This window comes from Ptychodera flava, chromosome 11 (assembly GCF_041260155.1).
Source record: "Ptychodera flava strain L36383 chromosome 11, AS_Pfla_20210202, whole genome shotgun sequence".
Taxonomy (NCBI): Eukaryota; Metazoa; Hemichordata; class Enteropneusta; family Ptychoderidae; genus Ptychodera; species Ptychodera flava.
This window is the reverse complement of record NC_091938.1, coordinates 23,422,355-23,440,331: the sequence shown is the minus strand read 5'-3', so window position 1 is coordinate 23,440,331 and position 17,977 is coordinate 23,422,355. Positions and strand designations below refer to the sequence as shown.

The 17,977-nt window shown below is 35.7% G+C and overlaps 1 protein-coding gene across 2 annotated transcripts in view; it reads left to right on the top strand.

Annotated features, from left to right (window-relative positions):
- LOC139143864 (uncharacterized) overlaps positions 1 to 17,977 on the top strand; it is a 158,977-nt gene that overhangs the window by 71,909 nt on the left and 69,091 nt on the right. For both annotated transcript variants that reach the window (XM_070714447.1, XM_070714446.1), the window contains exon 3: positions 15,280 to 15,494. In XM_070714447.1, coding sequence (XP_070570548.1) covers positions 15,280 to 15,494 — 215 coding nt within the window. The remainder of the gene's footprint in view (positions 1 to 15,279; positions 15,495 to 17,977) is intronic.

The following is a 17,977-nucleotide window of genomic DNA, read 5'->3' as shown; positions in this document are numbered from 1 at the left end:
ATTACTGTTCCTTGAATCATGCTTTCAGGGTTTTCTCTCGACTGCGCAATTGCGCATTTCGAGCCATTTTCCGCCCTTTAAAAGTTATACTGACAGCGCAAAAATCTCGCACAAACCACAGCAAGCAAACACCCCCATATGATGGTGACCCAAGCGCATAGTGTAGTGACCTGTAATTTGCTTTTGTTTCTGCCCCTACAATGTCGAGTCTGCCCCCTAATGTTGGTGAATGGGGCAGAAATTTCCCCTTCAGTGAACATGCAGAGAAAACACTGTGCTTTATATGGTACTGTAGGGTAAGGAAAATATTTCGAAATACAGGTACTGAACCTCTGAAGTTTTCAGTTGATCAGTTTTCAGCACTGCAGAAATACTGTATTCCCCTGGCTGTGTGCACATAGTTTATTTAAAGTTTGTTTGCATTGCTGCAATTGATTAAACTGCGATTGGAACTGCTTCCACCTTTGACGTGTGATCTGACCAGTGCCTGTCAGTGGTCTAAATGTGATTGTGAAATTCCTGAAATATCAAGATCATGGAAACATACTCGAACCCCTTCACCACTATGGTTTGGCCCAAAACCATTGTTATCAATGGTGAGGCTGCACCTATTTACAGGGAATTGGGTGTACTGAGCAGGTTAACTTAGATTAAGGCATGACAGAAGAATACTCAGCCCTTGCTGTTTTCTTGTAAAATTTAAAGAAAACAGATTGCGTTATTTTTGATCTTGTACATGTGTACGGTTGTCTAACTCCACATCCACATTCATCTTTAGTCTTTGTTGAACGTGAGGGCGTAAATTATGTTGGGTTTACATTATCATCTCCCAATACCAACGAACACATTATGAACAGAATAGGAATTAATACAGACAGGCTTTTTACGGTATTCTAGGTGCTGGATTCACAAATTATCGCAGTGGTTATAACATGCTTGCTCTTAAATGGAGTACTTCTATGGTATAAGGCCAGATTTAACATAAGTATTAACTGAATACATTTATATGTTACCAAATCATCAGTAATTCATAAAAGCTGAAAACATTCAGGCGAAGTTACTAAAAGCTTGTTTCGGCACTCATAAATATATAGAAATAATCCCTTTTAGAGTGCACTTTACTGTATATTATGACAACCGAGCTTGTTCACTTTACATTCATCTATGGAATTAGACTCTCGCCAGTCGCTTGTACTGCTTGGTCTCGCGTAGCTTCCGGTATTTATAGCTGGTACACAGTATTTCCGTCACACGCAAAAGCTCCCATACCGCCTAAGCTACCATCTCAGTATTTGGTGTACAGGTAGATGCAGGGGTTGAGATATGACATTGTTCAAATCACAGGCGTACGGAATGTTTCCTAGATCGTCGTCGGATGGGAAGTGACTGACACTGTACTGTGAGGCCGAAGGCCGAACCTCGGTACTGTATAAGAATACAAGGTATGTCATGGAAAAATCGACCGGTGGCCCGAAACAAACGAAATAAAGCATCTACCTCAAAAAAATTACATCGACCGGTCGGAAATACAAACTTTCAAATCTTTACTCTGGTTACAGAATTCTTTCAAATCTGCCAGTTATGGGCGATAATTGACTGTCCGGCGAATACTCGCACTTGCATTGCCACTCCGCCATTTTGAATAGCTGTTTTACTCCCAAAAGCCTTTGCGAGTGGACGAGTGACCCTGTGAAGAGTTTGTTTACAAATGTCAGATGGCGGGATTCACAAGCATAAACTTTCCCATGGTTTGCGTTGATTGCCTTGTTGCCTGATAGCTGAAGTTGTATTCACTGACAGTATGAAATTTACCTAACGGTTAACGGTTGAATTTAGCGGTTGTGGGGTCACCGGGTCACTCGTCCACTCCCAAAGGCTTTTGGGAGTAAAACAGCTTTTCAAAATGGCGGAGTGGCTATGCAAGTGCGAGTATTCGCTGGACAGTCAATTATCGCCGATAACTGGCAGATTTGAAAGAATTCTGTAACCAGAGTAAAGATTTGAAAGTTTGAAGGTGTTTCCGACCGGTCGATGTAATTTGTTTGAGGTAGATGCTTTATTTCGTTTGTTTCGGGCCACCGGTCGATTTTTCCGTGACATACCTTGTATTCTTATACAGTACCGACGTTCGGCCTTCGGCCTCACAGTACAGTGTCAGTCACTTCCCATCCAACGACGATCTAGGAAACATTCCATACGCCTGTGGTTCAAATGAACACGTCAGTATCAAAAATGTGCAAATGAGGTAAGAAAAAGGAAATTCTACAAATGTTCAGGAGTGGTGGCATGCCAATGCATGAAACAGGATACTCCACTCTCCTGCAGTCATTTCCTGTCATTGTTTATTAACTGTTACATATTAACAGACCTGCTCAAACTAAGGGACGGACCATTAGATCTTGGGAGGGGGTGGCCACAATGAAATTGTGAACATTTTTCTTACAATTTCTAAAAAAAATTTTTTTCCAAATGAGAAAAGCTGTGCTAATTTTTTTTACTGAGTAAATTTTCAGATTTATAATTTTTTTAGTTCGATGCTGTCTGAGGATACAATGTACATCCATATCACTAGCAGAAGAAGTGGGACAATTGAAAAAACTCACCTCAAATTTTGTAAGAACATTTTACAGTGTAATAGACAAGCTTGTAATGACGCTGTGAGGGGTGAACTAGGACAATTCCCACTTCTACTTGAGATCAAACTTAATATTGTTAAACACTGGCTTCATATCTTACGACTGCCACATTGTAATCTTGCTAAAGAAGCTTTTCTGGAGCAAATGGTAAACAACACTAACAATAGATCCTGGTTTAACTGTTTAAGTGCTTTAATTAAAGACAATGGAATGGACTTTCTTTTTGATAAAGCTCCATCGAATGGACTTTCTTTTTGATAAAGCTCCATCACTTAAACACCACAAAGTTATAACTGGTTTAATGAAAACAAATTTAACAAACAATTATGAAGTCTTTTGGAAAAATTTGATCACTGATGAAAATAGTTAACTAAGAATGTATGCCAAAATAAAATGTAATTTTAAATTAGAACCCTACTTAACACAGTTACAAGGTGAGAAAAGAAAATTGCTCACCAAACTTCGCATTAGCAATCATGATCTAGCAATTGAAAAAGGGAGACACACTGTTCAAAAAACCCCAATAACTGAAAGATACTGCAATCAGTGTAACACCAACAGTATTGAAGATGAAACACACATTTTTTGCTCACGTGTTCACACACGTGAGCATATGTCGCAGCGATGTCTGTCTGTCTGTCTGTCTGTCTGTTGGTCCGATTTCTCAAAAACAGCTGATCAGATCATAATCAAATCTGGTACATAGATTCAGTTAGCAAATGGCAAGAAGTGATTAGTTTTTGGTGGGTGTGGCTTGCATACTTTTTGCTCATTTGAATAGTTAATGATTTTAGAAAAAAGGGATATAAATTAAAAACAACTGCACACAATTTGATGAGATTTGCTGCAAATGTTGATCACACCAAGATATATCAGCAGTGGGAACCATTAAGGGGTGACATGAAAGATAGTTGCTAATTTGCATATTTAATGAACTTTCCTAATTAGGAATATATATCTGATTTGACAAGATCGAAATTGACCAAACTTGCTACATGTATTGAAGATACTATGATACAATATTATTCAAAGTCATTTAGCATTTTCTCTTCAGCCAATTCCTAATTCGCATATTTAATGAACTTTCCTAATTAGGGATATATATCTGAATTGACTTGACCAAAGTTGACAAAACTTTCTACATGTATTTGAGATATTATGATACAACATTATTGAAAATCATTAAGCATTTTACTTCAGCCAATTCCTAATTTACATATTTAATGAACTTTGCTAATTAGGGATATATATCTGAAGTGACTGGACCAAAATTGATGAAACTTGCTATATACATTAAAGATACTATGATACAACATTTTTGAAAGTCATTTAGCAATTTTACTTCAGCCAATGCCGAATTTGCATATCTAATGAACTTTCCTAATTAGGGATATATATCTGAATTTACTAAACCAAAGTTGACAAAACTTGCTACATGTATTGGAGATACTATGATACAACATTGTTGAAAATCATTAAGCATTTTTACTTCAGCCAATTCCTAATTTACATGTTCAATGAACTTTGCTCATTAGGGATATATATCTGAATTGACTGGACAAAAGTTGATGAAACTTGCTATATACATTAAAGATACCATGATACAACATTATTGAAAGTCATTAAGCATTTTTCCTTGAGCCTATCCTAATTTTTCATTTTCAATGATCTTTTCTAATTAGGGATACATGTATATACTGGGATTTACTTGATCAAAGTTGGCAAAATATGCTGTGTACATTGATGATTATACCAGGTTAAAACAATATTGAAAGTCATTTCACATTTTCATGTCAGCTAATTTATAATTTGCATATCTAATGAGCTTTCACAGTTTGGCATATATGGCTTGAAGGACTTGGCTAAAGGTAATTACACTTGCTATATAAAGTGATGGTACAATGACAGCAGTCAAAGAAGGTATTTTTGTTCTAGCTCATTACGTATTTGTTTACTTCATGATCTTTTAGAGTTAATCGGCGGTGAATATTGTTCATTATGTTGATCATAATACTTTCAATGAAGTTGTAAACATGTGCCAAATGTTCAAATTTACACATAACTGCAATAATAATGAAACACGTGAGCATTTTCAGTTCATATCTGGTATTAGTCTGTCAGAAATACAAAGTCCAAAGAAAGTACTTTTTCAGTAAAATCAATTTCCCAAAGACGATACTGAAAATCAGCTTATTTCTCTACTAACAAAACAAGAGTTATCTTTTGATGAACAACTTGCAGATTATATTTTTACTTTATATATACAAAGAAATACCTAGTTATATTTATTATTAGCGACTATTATTATACTGTAATACTTTATCTTTATTGAAGAAAATTTTAACTTATGTTTGTATCACACTTTTATTGCCACAAATGTGATGTAAATCCTATATTTACAAGCAAGCAATAAAAATATTATTATTATTATTAATAAGATTGCGTGCTGTAACTACAACATACATGTACATGTACATATGGCCCAGTGATTTATATTGCTGATAGATTTCGCGAAATGTTGCAGATTATCTTTTGACAAGCTGAGAAGCTGTTTGCAAAAAATGTGGTGAAATTTCAATATTTGTGTTTTTAGGACAAGTTTTGCCCTTTTTTGATCAAAACATCTATTTCTCTGTAGCAGTATGTCCAACTTCTGTCATTCTTGTTTTTCTGGTTTAAATACTTCTTGTTGTTTTTCTGGTTGTACTGTGCAGAAATCATTGTCATAACATCATCGTAGAATTTTCCTGCACTGAACAGATAGAAACAACATTTATTGTTGATCTTTGGTACTGGTATGTACCAATTCTGATCAAATGTGAGCAACACTGTATAATTGCGGTATTTTTTCACTCTTCTAGCATTGTATTTGCTTTTCTTCTTTTGAAGCCTAAATAAAATACACCCATGGCTACTTTACTGTATATTTTAGCTCACTTGATGCAGTCCAAAATTCTGTTTGTACAAAGACAAAACCAGCTCTATCTGGGGTGGTAAATGAGAGTTTACGATTTGCATCCTGTGTTCAAGATTGAGGTATAATGTAACATTACCATCCACTGGTCTATGTACAAGTCTTGTTAAGACAACTCATTTGTCCTACCTTTACCATAATCAAAAGAAGAAAAAAAACTGGTGTCATTGTAACTTACAGCCTGTAGCCCAAATAATAATTTTCTTGTATATATTTTTACCTAATATCCCAGACTATAGTCTATAGAAGCTATTGGATGGGTATCCGTCCGGCGTCCGTCGTCAGTCTGTATGTATGTATGTATGTATGTATGTATGTATGTATGTATGTCCGTTTGTGAGGCGTCCGTCCACTCAAATATCTTGAGAACCGCAGTACTTACTGATTTGATATTTGTTGTGTAGATGAAAAATATGATTTTGAGAAACTATTTTTTTTAATTTTTTGATATTGTTGAAAATAGGCAAATTAATGCCAAAAAAGGTGTTTTTGGTAAAAAATCTTCTTCTTCATAACCGCTGGTCAGACAGCTTTGTTATTTGGTATACAGGTCCCTAGGGGTAACCCAACTTAGACTTGTTCAAATTGTGATGAAATATGCAAATCTGTATTTTTAAGGAATTTTTTTGTCATTTTTGGTCAAAATTTGACTTACATTGTATGTAATTCTTGTACTGTATAAACCCTATCAATTCACCCAGAAAAAAATAATTAATATGATTTTAAATAATTGAATTAATTAGGAAATCATCAAAGCCAAAATAATTTTAGTGTGGAATTATCAGAAAGTTCAACTTTTTTTGACAGTTCATAGTGAAATGCTTACCATCTTGGAGGATTAAAACATGTAAAGGCAACTTTCCTGAATCCCAACTTTGACATATTCTGAACCGTCATTTATTGTGCCCTGTATGTTATCTAAAAGAAATTGCTCAAAATAGTCAATAGAGATAGAGATAGAGATAGAGATAGAGAAAGTTCTAATTTCCATTTATGGTTGACTTGGTAAGGATAAAATAAAATTACTTTTTGAGGAAAAAAATAGAGTGGTCAATTAAAAGAGTGGTCAAAGTGATAGGGTTTTTATGGTAAAGCTGGGCTGTATAAAGATTCCTCATGTGCTATTTATAGCAATTATGCAATCTGTGTAAACAGTGCAATGAAAGTGTAACATGATTCCTTATAATGCTTTTGATGACCTTGAACTTCTTAAGTTTCAAACCTTTGTCTCTTCAGTGTGCTTTCTCTGAGTATGTACAGTCTCAACCTATTAAACAGAACTCACAATGTTAATCAAAGATATCCACCTTCTTCATCAATACATGTGTCACAAAAGGTTATTCTCTACATAACTCAACAGAGCTCTGTCAACTGTTGAGTTGCTTGTTCTTTCAAAACCGCTGGTCAGACAGCTTTAATATTTAGTTTACTTGTCCGTAGGATGACCTTAGTGAGATAATTTCATACAGTAAGGAAATACTTAATTTTGTATCCATGTCTATAGTAGCTTCAGGGACTTTGTATATATTTTTACCTTATCCCAGTGTCTTGTTAGTTTTATGAAAATCAGTGCAGTTGATTTCAATTTCCCCAGACACACTGTCTGCATGGGACACACAAGTTTGCATGATGCTATAGCAATGATCTGATAAAATATGATATTAAACTGGTCCAATAATCATTTCCATTCAAGGTAATACATTACCAGGTCCATGGGACACTTGTAATTTACAAATTTAAGTAGGACCATCCTGAACCACTGAGGTGTACCCTGCTAGCATGCTACACCCATCAGGATTGGTCCCAAATTTGATACAGGATATGATACAGGATATGATTACAGGAAATGATACAGGATATATCACTGTAATAATTCAAAGCCGGGAATGCTGTCGTTAATCATTTGAGTGACCGAGGTGTCATATTTGGCCACAATGTCGTCATATCGACCGTAGGACTTTTTGAAAGTCCTAATGAGTCTTTTTGTTGTGTATCCCTGTCTCACTAATTTTGATGCCAATAAGCTGTGTCTCAGTTGAAAATCAGCGTAGGAATCACAAGTTGTACACACCATAAGCAGGTGCAGACGGAATATTACTTGACAAGTGGGGATAATTTATGATTTCATAATTGAAATCATTCCTTTTGTCATACAGTTTAGTGTGTAGCCCATTAGTACCCAGTTGTAAGCTGATCAAGATATGAAGCAGAGTTCCTAACCTCTGTTGTTTCTTTGATTTCCAGATCATCAGGGTAAATATGATGTAAGTAATTTGATATGTCTGGATTGTCTAGACTAATCAGATCATCAATATATCTGTGCGTGTTGTTAAAACGCCTTGCAAGTTTTTAGACCCTGCTCTGTAGTGTGTCGCGTCAGTTAACCTATTATCCTGTAGAGGCTTCAAAGTCCCAATTGCTGCAAATGTGTAATAAATCGATCTTAAAATATCCTCAATTTTCCAAGAGTTTTCTTTGAATAAGACCCATGAAAGACTGAAAAAGAGTATAACACTGTCAAAAGTGTGGAAAGTGGCATGTAAATTCAAACATTTTAACATTTTAGATTTCCTGCCATTTTCAGAAACTAATCATGTGACAGAAAATAAATGTTAAAAATAAAATGTTGGCCATCATGTTATGTGCATTCAAGTAAATGGCATCATGCTTCTTTGCTTTATGATCATGGTGTGCATGCGCAGTAAATACTTTATTTTTGGCTCACATTTGGTTATACTAATGTGAGTTTATCGTGTAAGCTGAAGTCGATGGCGTCTGTATATATGTATGTGTGTATGTGTGTATGTATGTATGTATGTATGTATGTACAGTATGTCTGTCAACATCAAAAACACGCAAACCCCTGCACGTTTCAGCTTGGTATTTGGTGTGTGGATGCATCCTGGGCAGAGATGGGATTTTGTTCAAATGAAGTCTGCATTGCCAAAATTATGCAAATGAGCTTACAAAATGTGAAAATGATCAAGAATTAATAACTCAAGAACCGCTGTTTTGTGCTTTGAAAATTTGTGTGCAAGTACCTTAGGTGAACCTTATACAGTTTTATGAATATTGTGAAAATATCCTTAGTTTTGTATTTTTGCTGAATTTTTTGGCGATTTTTCTCATTTTCAGTAAAAATTCTTCTTCTCTGAAACCGCCAGCCCAATCACTCTCAAATTTGGGTTGTCTCTTTGCAAGGGTGTTACTCTTCTGATTTGTTGAAATTATGACAAAATTGGGAAAATTACTATTTTGGAGCAATTTTGTCATTTTTGGTCAAAAAATCTTGTACAGTTTTTTCTTTTTAAAAACCCTGGACAGACAGCTTTTATATTTGGTACACAGACGTACAGAGATGACAATAGTCAGATATGTGGAAATTGTCCTGAAATATACAAATTTGTATTTTAAGACAATATTGTCATTTTTGGTCAATAAAACATGATCTCAAAATTACTTGTTTGATAGCGTTGTAATTTGGTATAAAGTCCCGAGGGATGTTATTAGATAAATTTTCTGCTCAAAGTGTTGGGAAACCACCAAATTTGTATATTTTCGGTAATTTTCTCAGTTTGTGACCTCAAATGGCCTACACCAACCCAGGATATGTTGTGAGACAGTTTCGAAGGCTGTGAACATAATTTTGTCCTATTTGGTATCAATTTGTAGGAAAATTTGATCCAGAAAACGAAGCTGAGGTGAATTTTTTCATTGCGGACCAATTTTTGCAACTTTTCTATGTAAGACATACAAGAACTGATGAGAAATTTGGATCCAAGATAATTCCAGATGTTGTAATCACCCCCACAGTGGAAGGCATTTCACTATCTGTAACTAACTTAAGTGCTGTTTACATTAGAATGATAACTCTCATCCGCATTAATTAAAAAATCTCCAAGGTTGTAAATAGTTTCCTGTCATCTGGCTTTATGTAATACCAAGGGATGGAACATTTGATATTCAGGAGGGAGTAGGGTCTAGAAGATTGATGAGGTAGCATTACTTTTTTACCAGATCCCTTGTACATTTTTTTACTCACTCCAACCTTTTCTTTTTATCAAGCCTTCTCTGTCTATTTTTTGTTGTTGACATTTGCTTATGTATTTAGGATCTACTTGTCCCATTGCTACAGAGGTTGATATGCATGTTCCTAAAGATGATGTCCGGTACCTAAGTACGAGACCTTATTTGCTTTTGTCATTCTTGTTTTTCCTGGTTTAAATATTTCTGAAATGGACCAATTCAAACCGAATGTGAGCACACTGTCCTTGACGGTATTTTTTGTTATTTTCACTGGGGTACCATTTAGTAGTGAATCACCAGTTTATTATTAGTCCCCACGAACGCAGTCTGGCGGGGACTTATAGATTAGGTCCCATCTGTCCGTGCCTCTCTGCGTCTGTCCTTCAGCAGCCGTTTCTCTGTCACCCCTCAGCCAATTTTTTCAAACTGTGTGCAAGGATAAAGTATTGTATCATAAATATGCACGTCAATTTTTTTTGCAATAAGATCCAAAATGGTCGCCGGGCGGCCATTTTGTTGCAAATTTTTCATGTTTTTGAACCATAACTCAACTATCCCTGAACCGATTTCATTCAATGTTGGTACACAGATAAAGTACTGTGGTATATATATGCACGTCAATTTTTTAGCTCCACTCAGCGACGCGGAGCTTATCAAATAGGTTGATTTTCCGTCGTCGTCATCCGTCAACAATCACCTTCTCCTCTGAAACCGCAAGTCCAATTGCTTTGAAATTTTATATGCAGTTCACTTTGGGTGACCTCACTTAAGTTTCTTCAAATAGTGGTGAAATTTGAATATTTGTATTTTTGGGCATTTTTTTGTGTTTTTGGTAAAAAAATCTTCTTCTCTGAAACCGCTTGTCCGATTGCTTTGAAATTTGATATGCAGTTTACTTAGGGGGACTTCAGTCAGATTTCTTCAAATCGTTGTGAAATTTGCATATTTGTATTTTTAAGGCAATTTTTGTCATTTTTGGTAAAAAAATCTTTAAAAATCTTCTTCAAAACTACCAGTCAGATAGCTTTGATATCTGGTACATAAGTCCCTAGGGATGATCTATTTCAGATTTGTTCAAATTGTGCAGAAATATGCAAATTTGCATTTTGGGGCAATTTTTGCCATTTTTGGTCAAAAAATGTATTTCTCAAAAAGTACGGGTCTGATAGTTTTAAAATTTAGTATACAGGTTTTTATAGATGAACTAAGTAATATGTATTGAATTTCTGATGAAATCTGTAATTTTGTATTTTTGGGGCAATTTTTGCCATTTTTGGTAAAAAAATGTGTATTTCCAAAACTACTCATCTGATAGCTTAACAATTTGGTATATAGGTTCCTACAGATCACCTCAATGATATTTATTGAAATTATGAAGAAATCTGCAATTTTGTAATTTTGGGGCAATTTTTGCCATTTTTGGTCAAAAAATGTGTTTCTCAAAAAGTACTGGTCTGATAGCTTTGAAATTTGGTATACAGGTTTCTACAGATGAGCTTAGTAATATATATTGAATTTCTGATGAAATCTGCAATATTTATTTTTGGGGGGCAATTATTGCCATTTTTGGTCAGAAAATTTTGTTCTCAAAAAACTACTCATCAGATAGCTTTGGTTGACATGTTCTTAGGGATGATCCGCTGTGATATATTCAAAGTATGATGAAATCTTCAATTGTGTACTTTTTCAGCTTATTTTAGCCACTTTTTTCTGGCCACTGCATTTGAGCTATCAAAGATTTCCACCTCCTTCATCAACATTTGTCAAAAATAGTTATTCTCTACATAGACACAACGGAGCTATGTCGGTCGCCAGGTCACTTGTTTTGCAATACGATTCAATATAGCCACCAGGCGGCCATTTTGATGCGATTTTTAAATGTATTTGAACCATGACTCAACTATCCCTGAACAGATTTTGTTCAAACTTGGCACACAGACATTGTGTTGTAGTGTGCATGTGTATGTCGATTAGTGGTGCTATGCGATCCAATATGACTGCTGCAGTATATGGTGTGATGCAATCCAATATGGCCGGCCATGGAAAACACCAACAGCCATAACTTTACTGTCCCGGATACACAAACAATACCTCCTCCCCCACAACCCACTATCATCATGTGATTTCCCAACATTTAACAATTCGCCCCTCTCCCCTGTAATGAATGATGTTACCAAGCATTTATTTCAAGCACCGTTATTCAAACACCATATCCATCAGCGATGACTGGTTTAACCTGTCAAAAAGTGTAGGCATGGTCCAAATCAAAGAGCAGTGATACTTTTATACATGTCCCTCAGTTAGCACATTTACATGAACCAACTTTGGTTTGAAAATAAAATCATGAAAATAAATTAATAATGCATAAAACGTGCAGCTATTGGGGCTTTAATGAATAGAAGTGGTATCTTGTGTTTCAATATTTTAACTCATTGTGCCAATCATTAGCTCTCATTTACAACCCTTGGCAGGGTCTGTTTTGTCTTTATACAAGCAGAAGTTCTGACTGCATCAAGTAGGCTTCAACAGTATAAGTGGTCATGGATGCAATGTTCTCCATAGCCTTCTAAATCAGAGGGGCAGTCATTTACATAACAATAAATAATTTCAATATTCCATTTATCAAAATATATTCTTTTGTTTGGTTATTAACATATGAATAGATCGCTGAAAAACATAGGGGTGGCCCATCCCTCAAATCCCCTTTTGAGAACCCAGAATGATAATAATAATTATCTCTGTGGGTATGTGTATGGTCATTTGCAAGGAGTTGAATTTGCGTCTGTTACATCCATGGAAAAGTTAGCTTTCCATAAGTTTTCTATACATTTTCTCTAGATCTGTATATCTGTATTATCAAAACAAGCGTAAAATGCTTAAAGGGACAAAGTCGGCCATTTTCTACAAATTTTCTGTAGCAAAAAATCCCAAGTCAACCCAATAGGCGACCCAAGTAGTGACCATAGATGGCTTCCAGGGTATATAAGACTGCTTTCTGTCTCTTTACGGTAATGTTCAATGTTTGTCTGAGTGTCCATGTCATTTGAATTAACTGACATGATTGAACCCCATCACATAGCGAATTACTACACACACTACTTCATGTCGTTGTTTGGAATACTGAGTCTCAGCGGACTGTTACTTAAAAACTTAAGCACAATGGAGCACACGCATAAACAAACTACTGTGAAATAATGAAACTTAAAAGGGCATTTGCTTGTGAGTTCAACTATCTAATGACATGGACTGTGAAACAGAAAGAAAACCATAGACCCAATAGTTCTATGATAAGACTAAAACGATGTAAGATTGCTATGGTTAGAGTGAAACAGGTACAGAGTATTAAACAAAATTCATGAAAAATGGCCAACTTTGTCCGTTTAACCTGCACGCTCCGACTTCAAATCAACCTAATTAAAAAAGTCAAATTGATGATTTCCCTGAGAAACCATTATCCTGTTTCAGTATGTTCTAAATATACAATGAGAGGTGGAGCATAAAAATGCACTTACGGTATTTAAAATTAATTAATCACTACTATGAGCTTCTACTATACAGTTAATTTACTCTTGTCATTTCAACAAGTATCAGAGATAGTGCAAGATTTTAAACCATTGAATATTCTCAATGTTTATTCATTGTTGATTTTCATAATCAAGCTGCAGTGCCCCTGTAAGTCAAATGAGCCTCATAACTGAAATACTTAAAGGGACAAAGTCGGCCATTCGTGAATTTTGTTCGATAGGAGGAACTGCTTATATTGTTTGACATGTTGAAAGATACTGAATGAATGGGTGACAGTGCATGTATTGGACCCCAGGTTATACACAATACATGGAACCATCGCCAAAATGGATTATGGTCGTGACCATTAATTCATTTTCGCTATGGTGTCATTTAATTTGTCTAAAACCGGGGTCGAATATATGCATGGTCACCCATTTATTCAGTAGCTTTCAACATGTCAAACAATATAAGAAGTATCTTGCATCAAACAAAATTCATGAAAAATGGCCGACTTTGTCCCATTAAATGTTTGCTCAAGGAAACTGTCAATGATTATTTTACCAAATCAAGAATAAGAATAAGAGGTGACTGTGAAAATTTTGGTACTGAAGAAAAAACTACAAAAATTTTACTGATATTAAATGACAGCCATCCCTGTGTTAACTCTGTGGGGGAAATTAAATTTTAAATTTTTGCAAAATTAGAAGATCGTCTCAGATTGTCACATAAGCATAAGAAGTGATATTCCTTAGTTTAGATCAAAATCCCCTCCCCCCCCCCTAAACGAAAGTTCAAAAGTGTGAAATGTTGATATTTGCCTGAGACAACATTGTACGTAGGATTACCGGAATGTGTCTCGTGAAGACCGCAGTATTCAGTGCTGTTTCGTCAACACAATGAGAATGCAATGACCAGGTGTGGCAGACACTTAAAGCACATTTAAAAAATGATACTTTTTATCTTTATAATTTGATGAATGAAAGGTTTAGGATTTAATGTTGCTGTCAGTAAATTATATTTGGGACACGAACACGCTGGAAACCGTTATTGTAAAATTTGTTGGCACGAGTGTGAAATTTGTGTATTTTTACACACAAAGCATTGGTGATCACAAAATAAAAGTGCGAAAGTACAGTTCACAAATTGAATGGAAGTCAAACATCCTCCCCCGTAAACAAATTAATTTTGCTGTTTGAACTTATGCGACACTCTGAGACGGTCCCTAAGATGGTGAAAAGTTTACTCACACCAACAGCTTCAAAATGAGCTCTACAAGCAGAAGATCAGAAAGGTTTTGGAAAAATCTGTCCCCAAGGTGATATTCAGGAATTAAAGTACATATCATTCCAAGTAGTGGGCAATGTCAGGCAATGGATAAATGTCAGTTGTGCACCCCAGTAGATTTTCCATGCTGAAAAGCTTGTGAATCTGTGAATGCCATTGCAACTGTATAAGTTCATGATAGGTACACAACCCTTTTGGGCATATTTTCTCATCAATAATAGTGAGTTTTCTGTGTCTGTGAATGTCTCTATACTCCGTATGAGATTCAGGTTAAGGCACCCAATTTATACCCTGATAAACTGATGAACTATCATGAGTACATCACTTTTAAGAAAGTGTAACGAATTCTAAATATTATCATTCAAGTTATTCTTGGGTGCAAATCAGATGAGCTGAGATACATGTAGCTTACACATCTGATAACAAGAATTCCTTGAAAAGTGATACCATATTGCCAGTAAACCTTTGCAAGAGAATGGCAGCTTTAATCCTTATCTGGCCAGGCCAGTTTCTTCCTGATCTGCAAAGTCAGTAAAAATGCACTATTACATGTGTACCATGATTAACTTACACCAGACGGAGCACATACCACTGGTATTTTCACTGCATTACAAAATATGAAATCATGGCAGTGCAATCTGTTTTATATAATAACAAATAATGGTAGAATTTAAAATCATCAAATAATTAAGTTTGTTTGAAATCACTTTGGAATAATCAATTAATAATGTCAAAATTGATCACATTTTCTTTTATGAATGAGCTCCTCTCATGAGATGCACCATTTCTAAATTTCCAAGCATTGAAAAATATATTACGTGTAAGATTGATATTTTATGATTTTCTCATCAGTGAAACAAAGCTGGTTCCTCGGCAACAGTCACGTGCTTGATTTGGCGTTTTTCCTGGGAGGTCGGCCCAAGGACCTGCACTGTCATCATGCCGGACAGGGAGAGGTTTTCTGGCATCCACAAGCTTCACTGTGGGTCGGTTCCGGCATCACTGAAACCAACGCCTTGTTTTCATACCATGCCAACTGGGCAGCTCCGGGAAGATGGTGGCTGGAGGTAAGCATGAAACATGCGGAAATCATTTTAAATCCTAAAAAAAATTGTCTCCTGTATATTTTCAATTTTCAACAATCCCTTGATGTGATGATCTCATGTGATCAAAATGTCTGGAGGAGAAAGTTCCAAAATAGTGGTTTATAAAGTGTGGAGAAAGTTCCAAAATAGTGGTTTATAAAGTGTAGATGGTAGACGGTAATTTCTTGAAGCATATCTCTGGGGTCAAAATTAAAATAGTAGTATGATTATGATAGTTCATGTAAACTGCCAGAATATACTTTATTACATGCCTCGTATATGGAATGTCGCGCACTACATAGGATTCAATGGTAACTCGTTGATGACGTCGTGAACTGCATAGTCATCATTGAACTGAAAGTGAACTATTTTCAACCTGACAACTTTGGGATGTAAAAGTGTTGAAATTACATGTTTTACTTAGAAAATCCGGTTTTTAGAAAATTTTACATAAAAAAAATTGATAAACCGCATAACATCGGTTTAAATATATTTTAAAGCGCCATTCCGACGATGAAAGTCGTTCCAATTTTTAACGGATTTTCGTCTAAGATGGAACTGAAACAGTTCAGATGAAACTGGGTCATGCTAAATTATCATTTGCTTGGAGTGAAAACTGTGTGAGAGAGGCATTTAACCCTTTTCCTGCCAGACAGTATTAAGACTATTACTTCCCATCAGCCAAGTCAGTAAAAAGCGGTATTGAGCCCAAACATGACGTATTTTCACACGCTTGGCTTGGTATGTTACAGCATCTTTAGTCTAAAAAAATCAAGTTTACAGTATTTATGTTTTCAACAGCCTTCAAATGTACAGTATTATGTTAAAATACACCATATGGAATATGTTGCGTTTTATTAATGTTAACCATCTTGACCTGATGGTGAAATATGGACTTGGCAGGAAAAGGGATTTAATAAAACCATTATATCCCAAAACAAGGGACTACGTATCCTTGAGGCAGAATACCATTTGCCCTCCTTACGTCAGGCAAATGGTCACCTACTCTCGCACAGTACAATAAATTACCCACAATGCTGTTTGATTTGTACCAACGACATTAGTTTCCTTATAACTTTTTCAGTTGTGCATAAAAGCAATAATGTGAAGTCGCAAGATAATTGATTAAATTATATTTATTAAAAATACGTTTACATATTGTAGTATAACTTTCAAAGAAACCGTCAATTAACCATAAAAGTCACATTCTGCAGGTACTACAAATGTCACAGTTTTGGGAAGCAAGTGATGACCAACTGAAGGGGTCATTCTCTGAAAAAAGTTGGCATGTATATTTCTTTTGTCTTTTCTGTTTGGAAAAAATCAATATCCTTTTGTTTCATTAAACAGGTACAACTAGTCTCCCTACTTTCCATCACTTTATTCTGTATGGCTGAGGGACACAATCAGTGGAAAATTTACAAAAATGCCATCTCCTCTCTCAATCAAGCACAATTTTCTTAATCCTTTAAAATGGGAATTGAGAAGAAAGGTGTCCTTAAAAGTACATTTTCAGAATTTTTACAACTAGTCCAGGAATTTGTCTACACATGGGAGACATGGTAGACTTCACAGGGGAATTATGTTGGTACAAATAATGATGCATTGTGGGAAATCTCTGGTACTGTGCCTCGGGCACATAGTCCCATGTTTGGGCTATAATGCCGGTAGATATTGGTGTTACCGGTACATATCCAAAAGGTGGTTGGTGGTCATCACAAAAGAAATTTCAGGATTAAAGTCTGCCCATAACCCTGCCTTATATAAACTGGATAATATTGAAATTGTCACCAGTTTGTAACATGTTAGATGCATTGTTCTTCCAAAAAAGACATATTTCACCCAGTTTTTGGCAGTATTTAGCTTTCACTATGAGCTTTGGCTCCAGAAAAAATGTAGATTGAAAAAGCAGCTGTTTAAAACCCAAATGCAAAACCTTCTTAAGCTCAGAAACAGTGATAGGGTGACTTTTGCTCAATCCTTTTCTGAGGGGTGTCAGTGAGAGTGTCCGAACAAGGCATTGTAAAGTTGACATTTTCCCTGTTTCTATGCTCTACTTCAGAAATAAAAAGCGATTGGTTTCAAAACATAACTATTAATGTTTTTAGCCAAGAGTGGGCAGATCGTCCATGTAGCCGACACAAACACGAAGTGTCTGTTACCGGCTACCAAAAACTATGAAAAATGGTAAAGAATGAGCTACAAAATCACTATCAGTTTTAAGTTGAAGGTAGAATAAGTCTGTGCCTTTGTATAAAATACTATAAAAATAGTAGAAAGTGAGCAACCAGCTGAAAGTTAGTTGAGGAGACCTTTACCACATATCATTTGCATCTCATTGTCGGCTACATGGACTGTGTGCCCAAGAGTCAGGAGTCGCACTAGCGCTCGCAACATTCGCAAAATGCGACAGAAAGTGCTGAGTGGCGAATAAAATGTCTTCTTGGTTCGCCGAGCTCATGAAA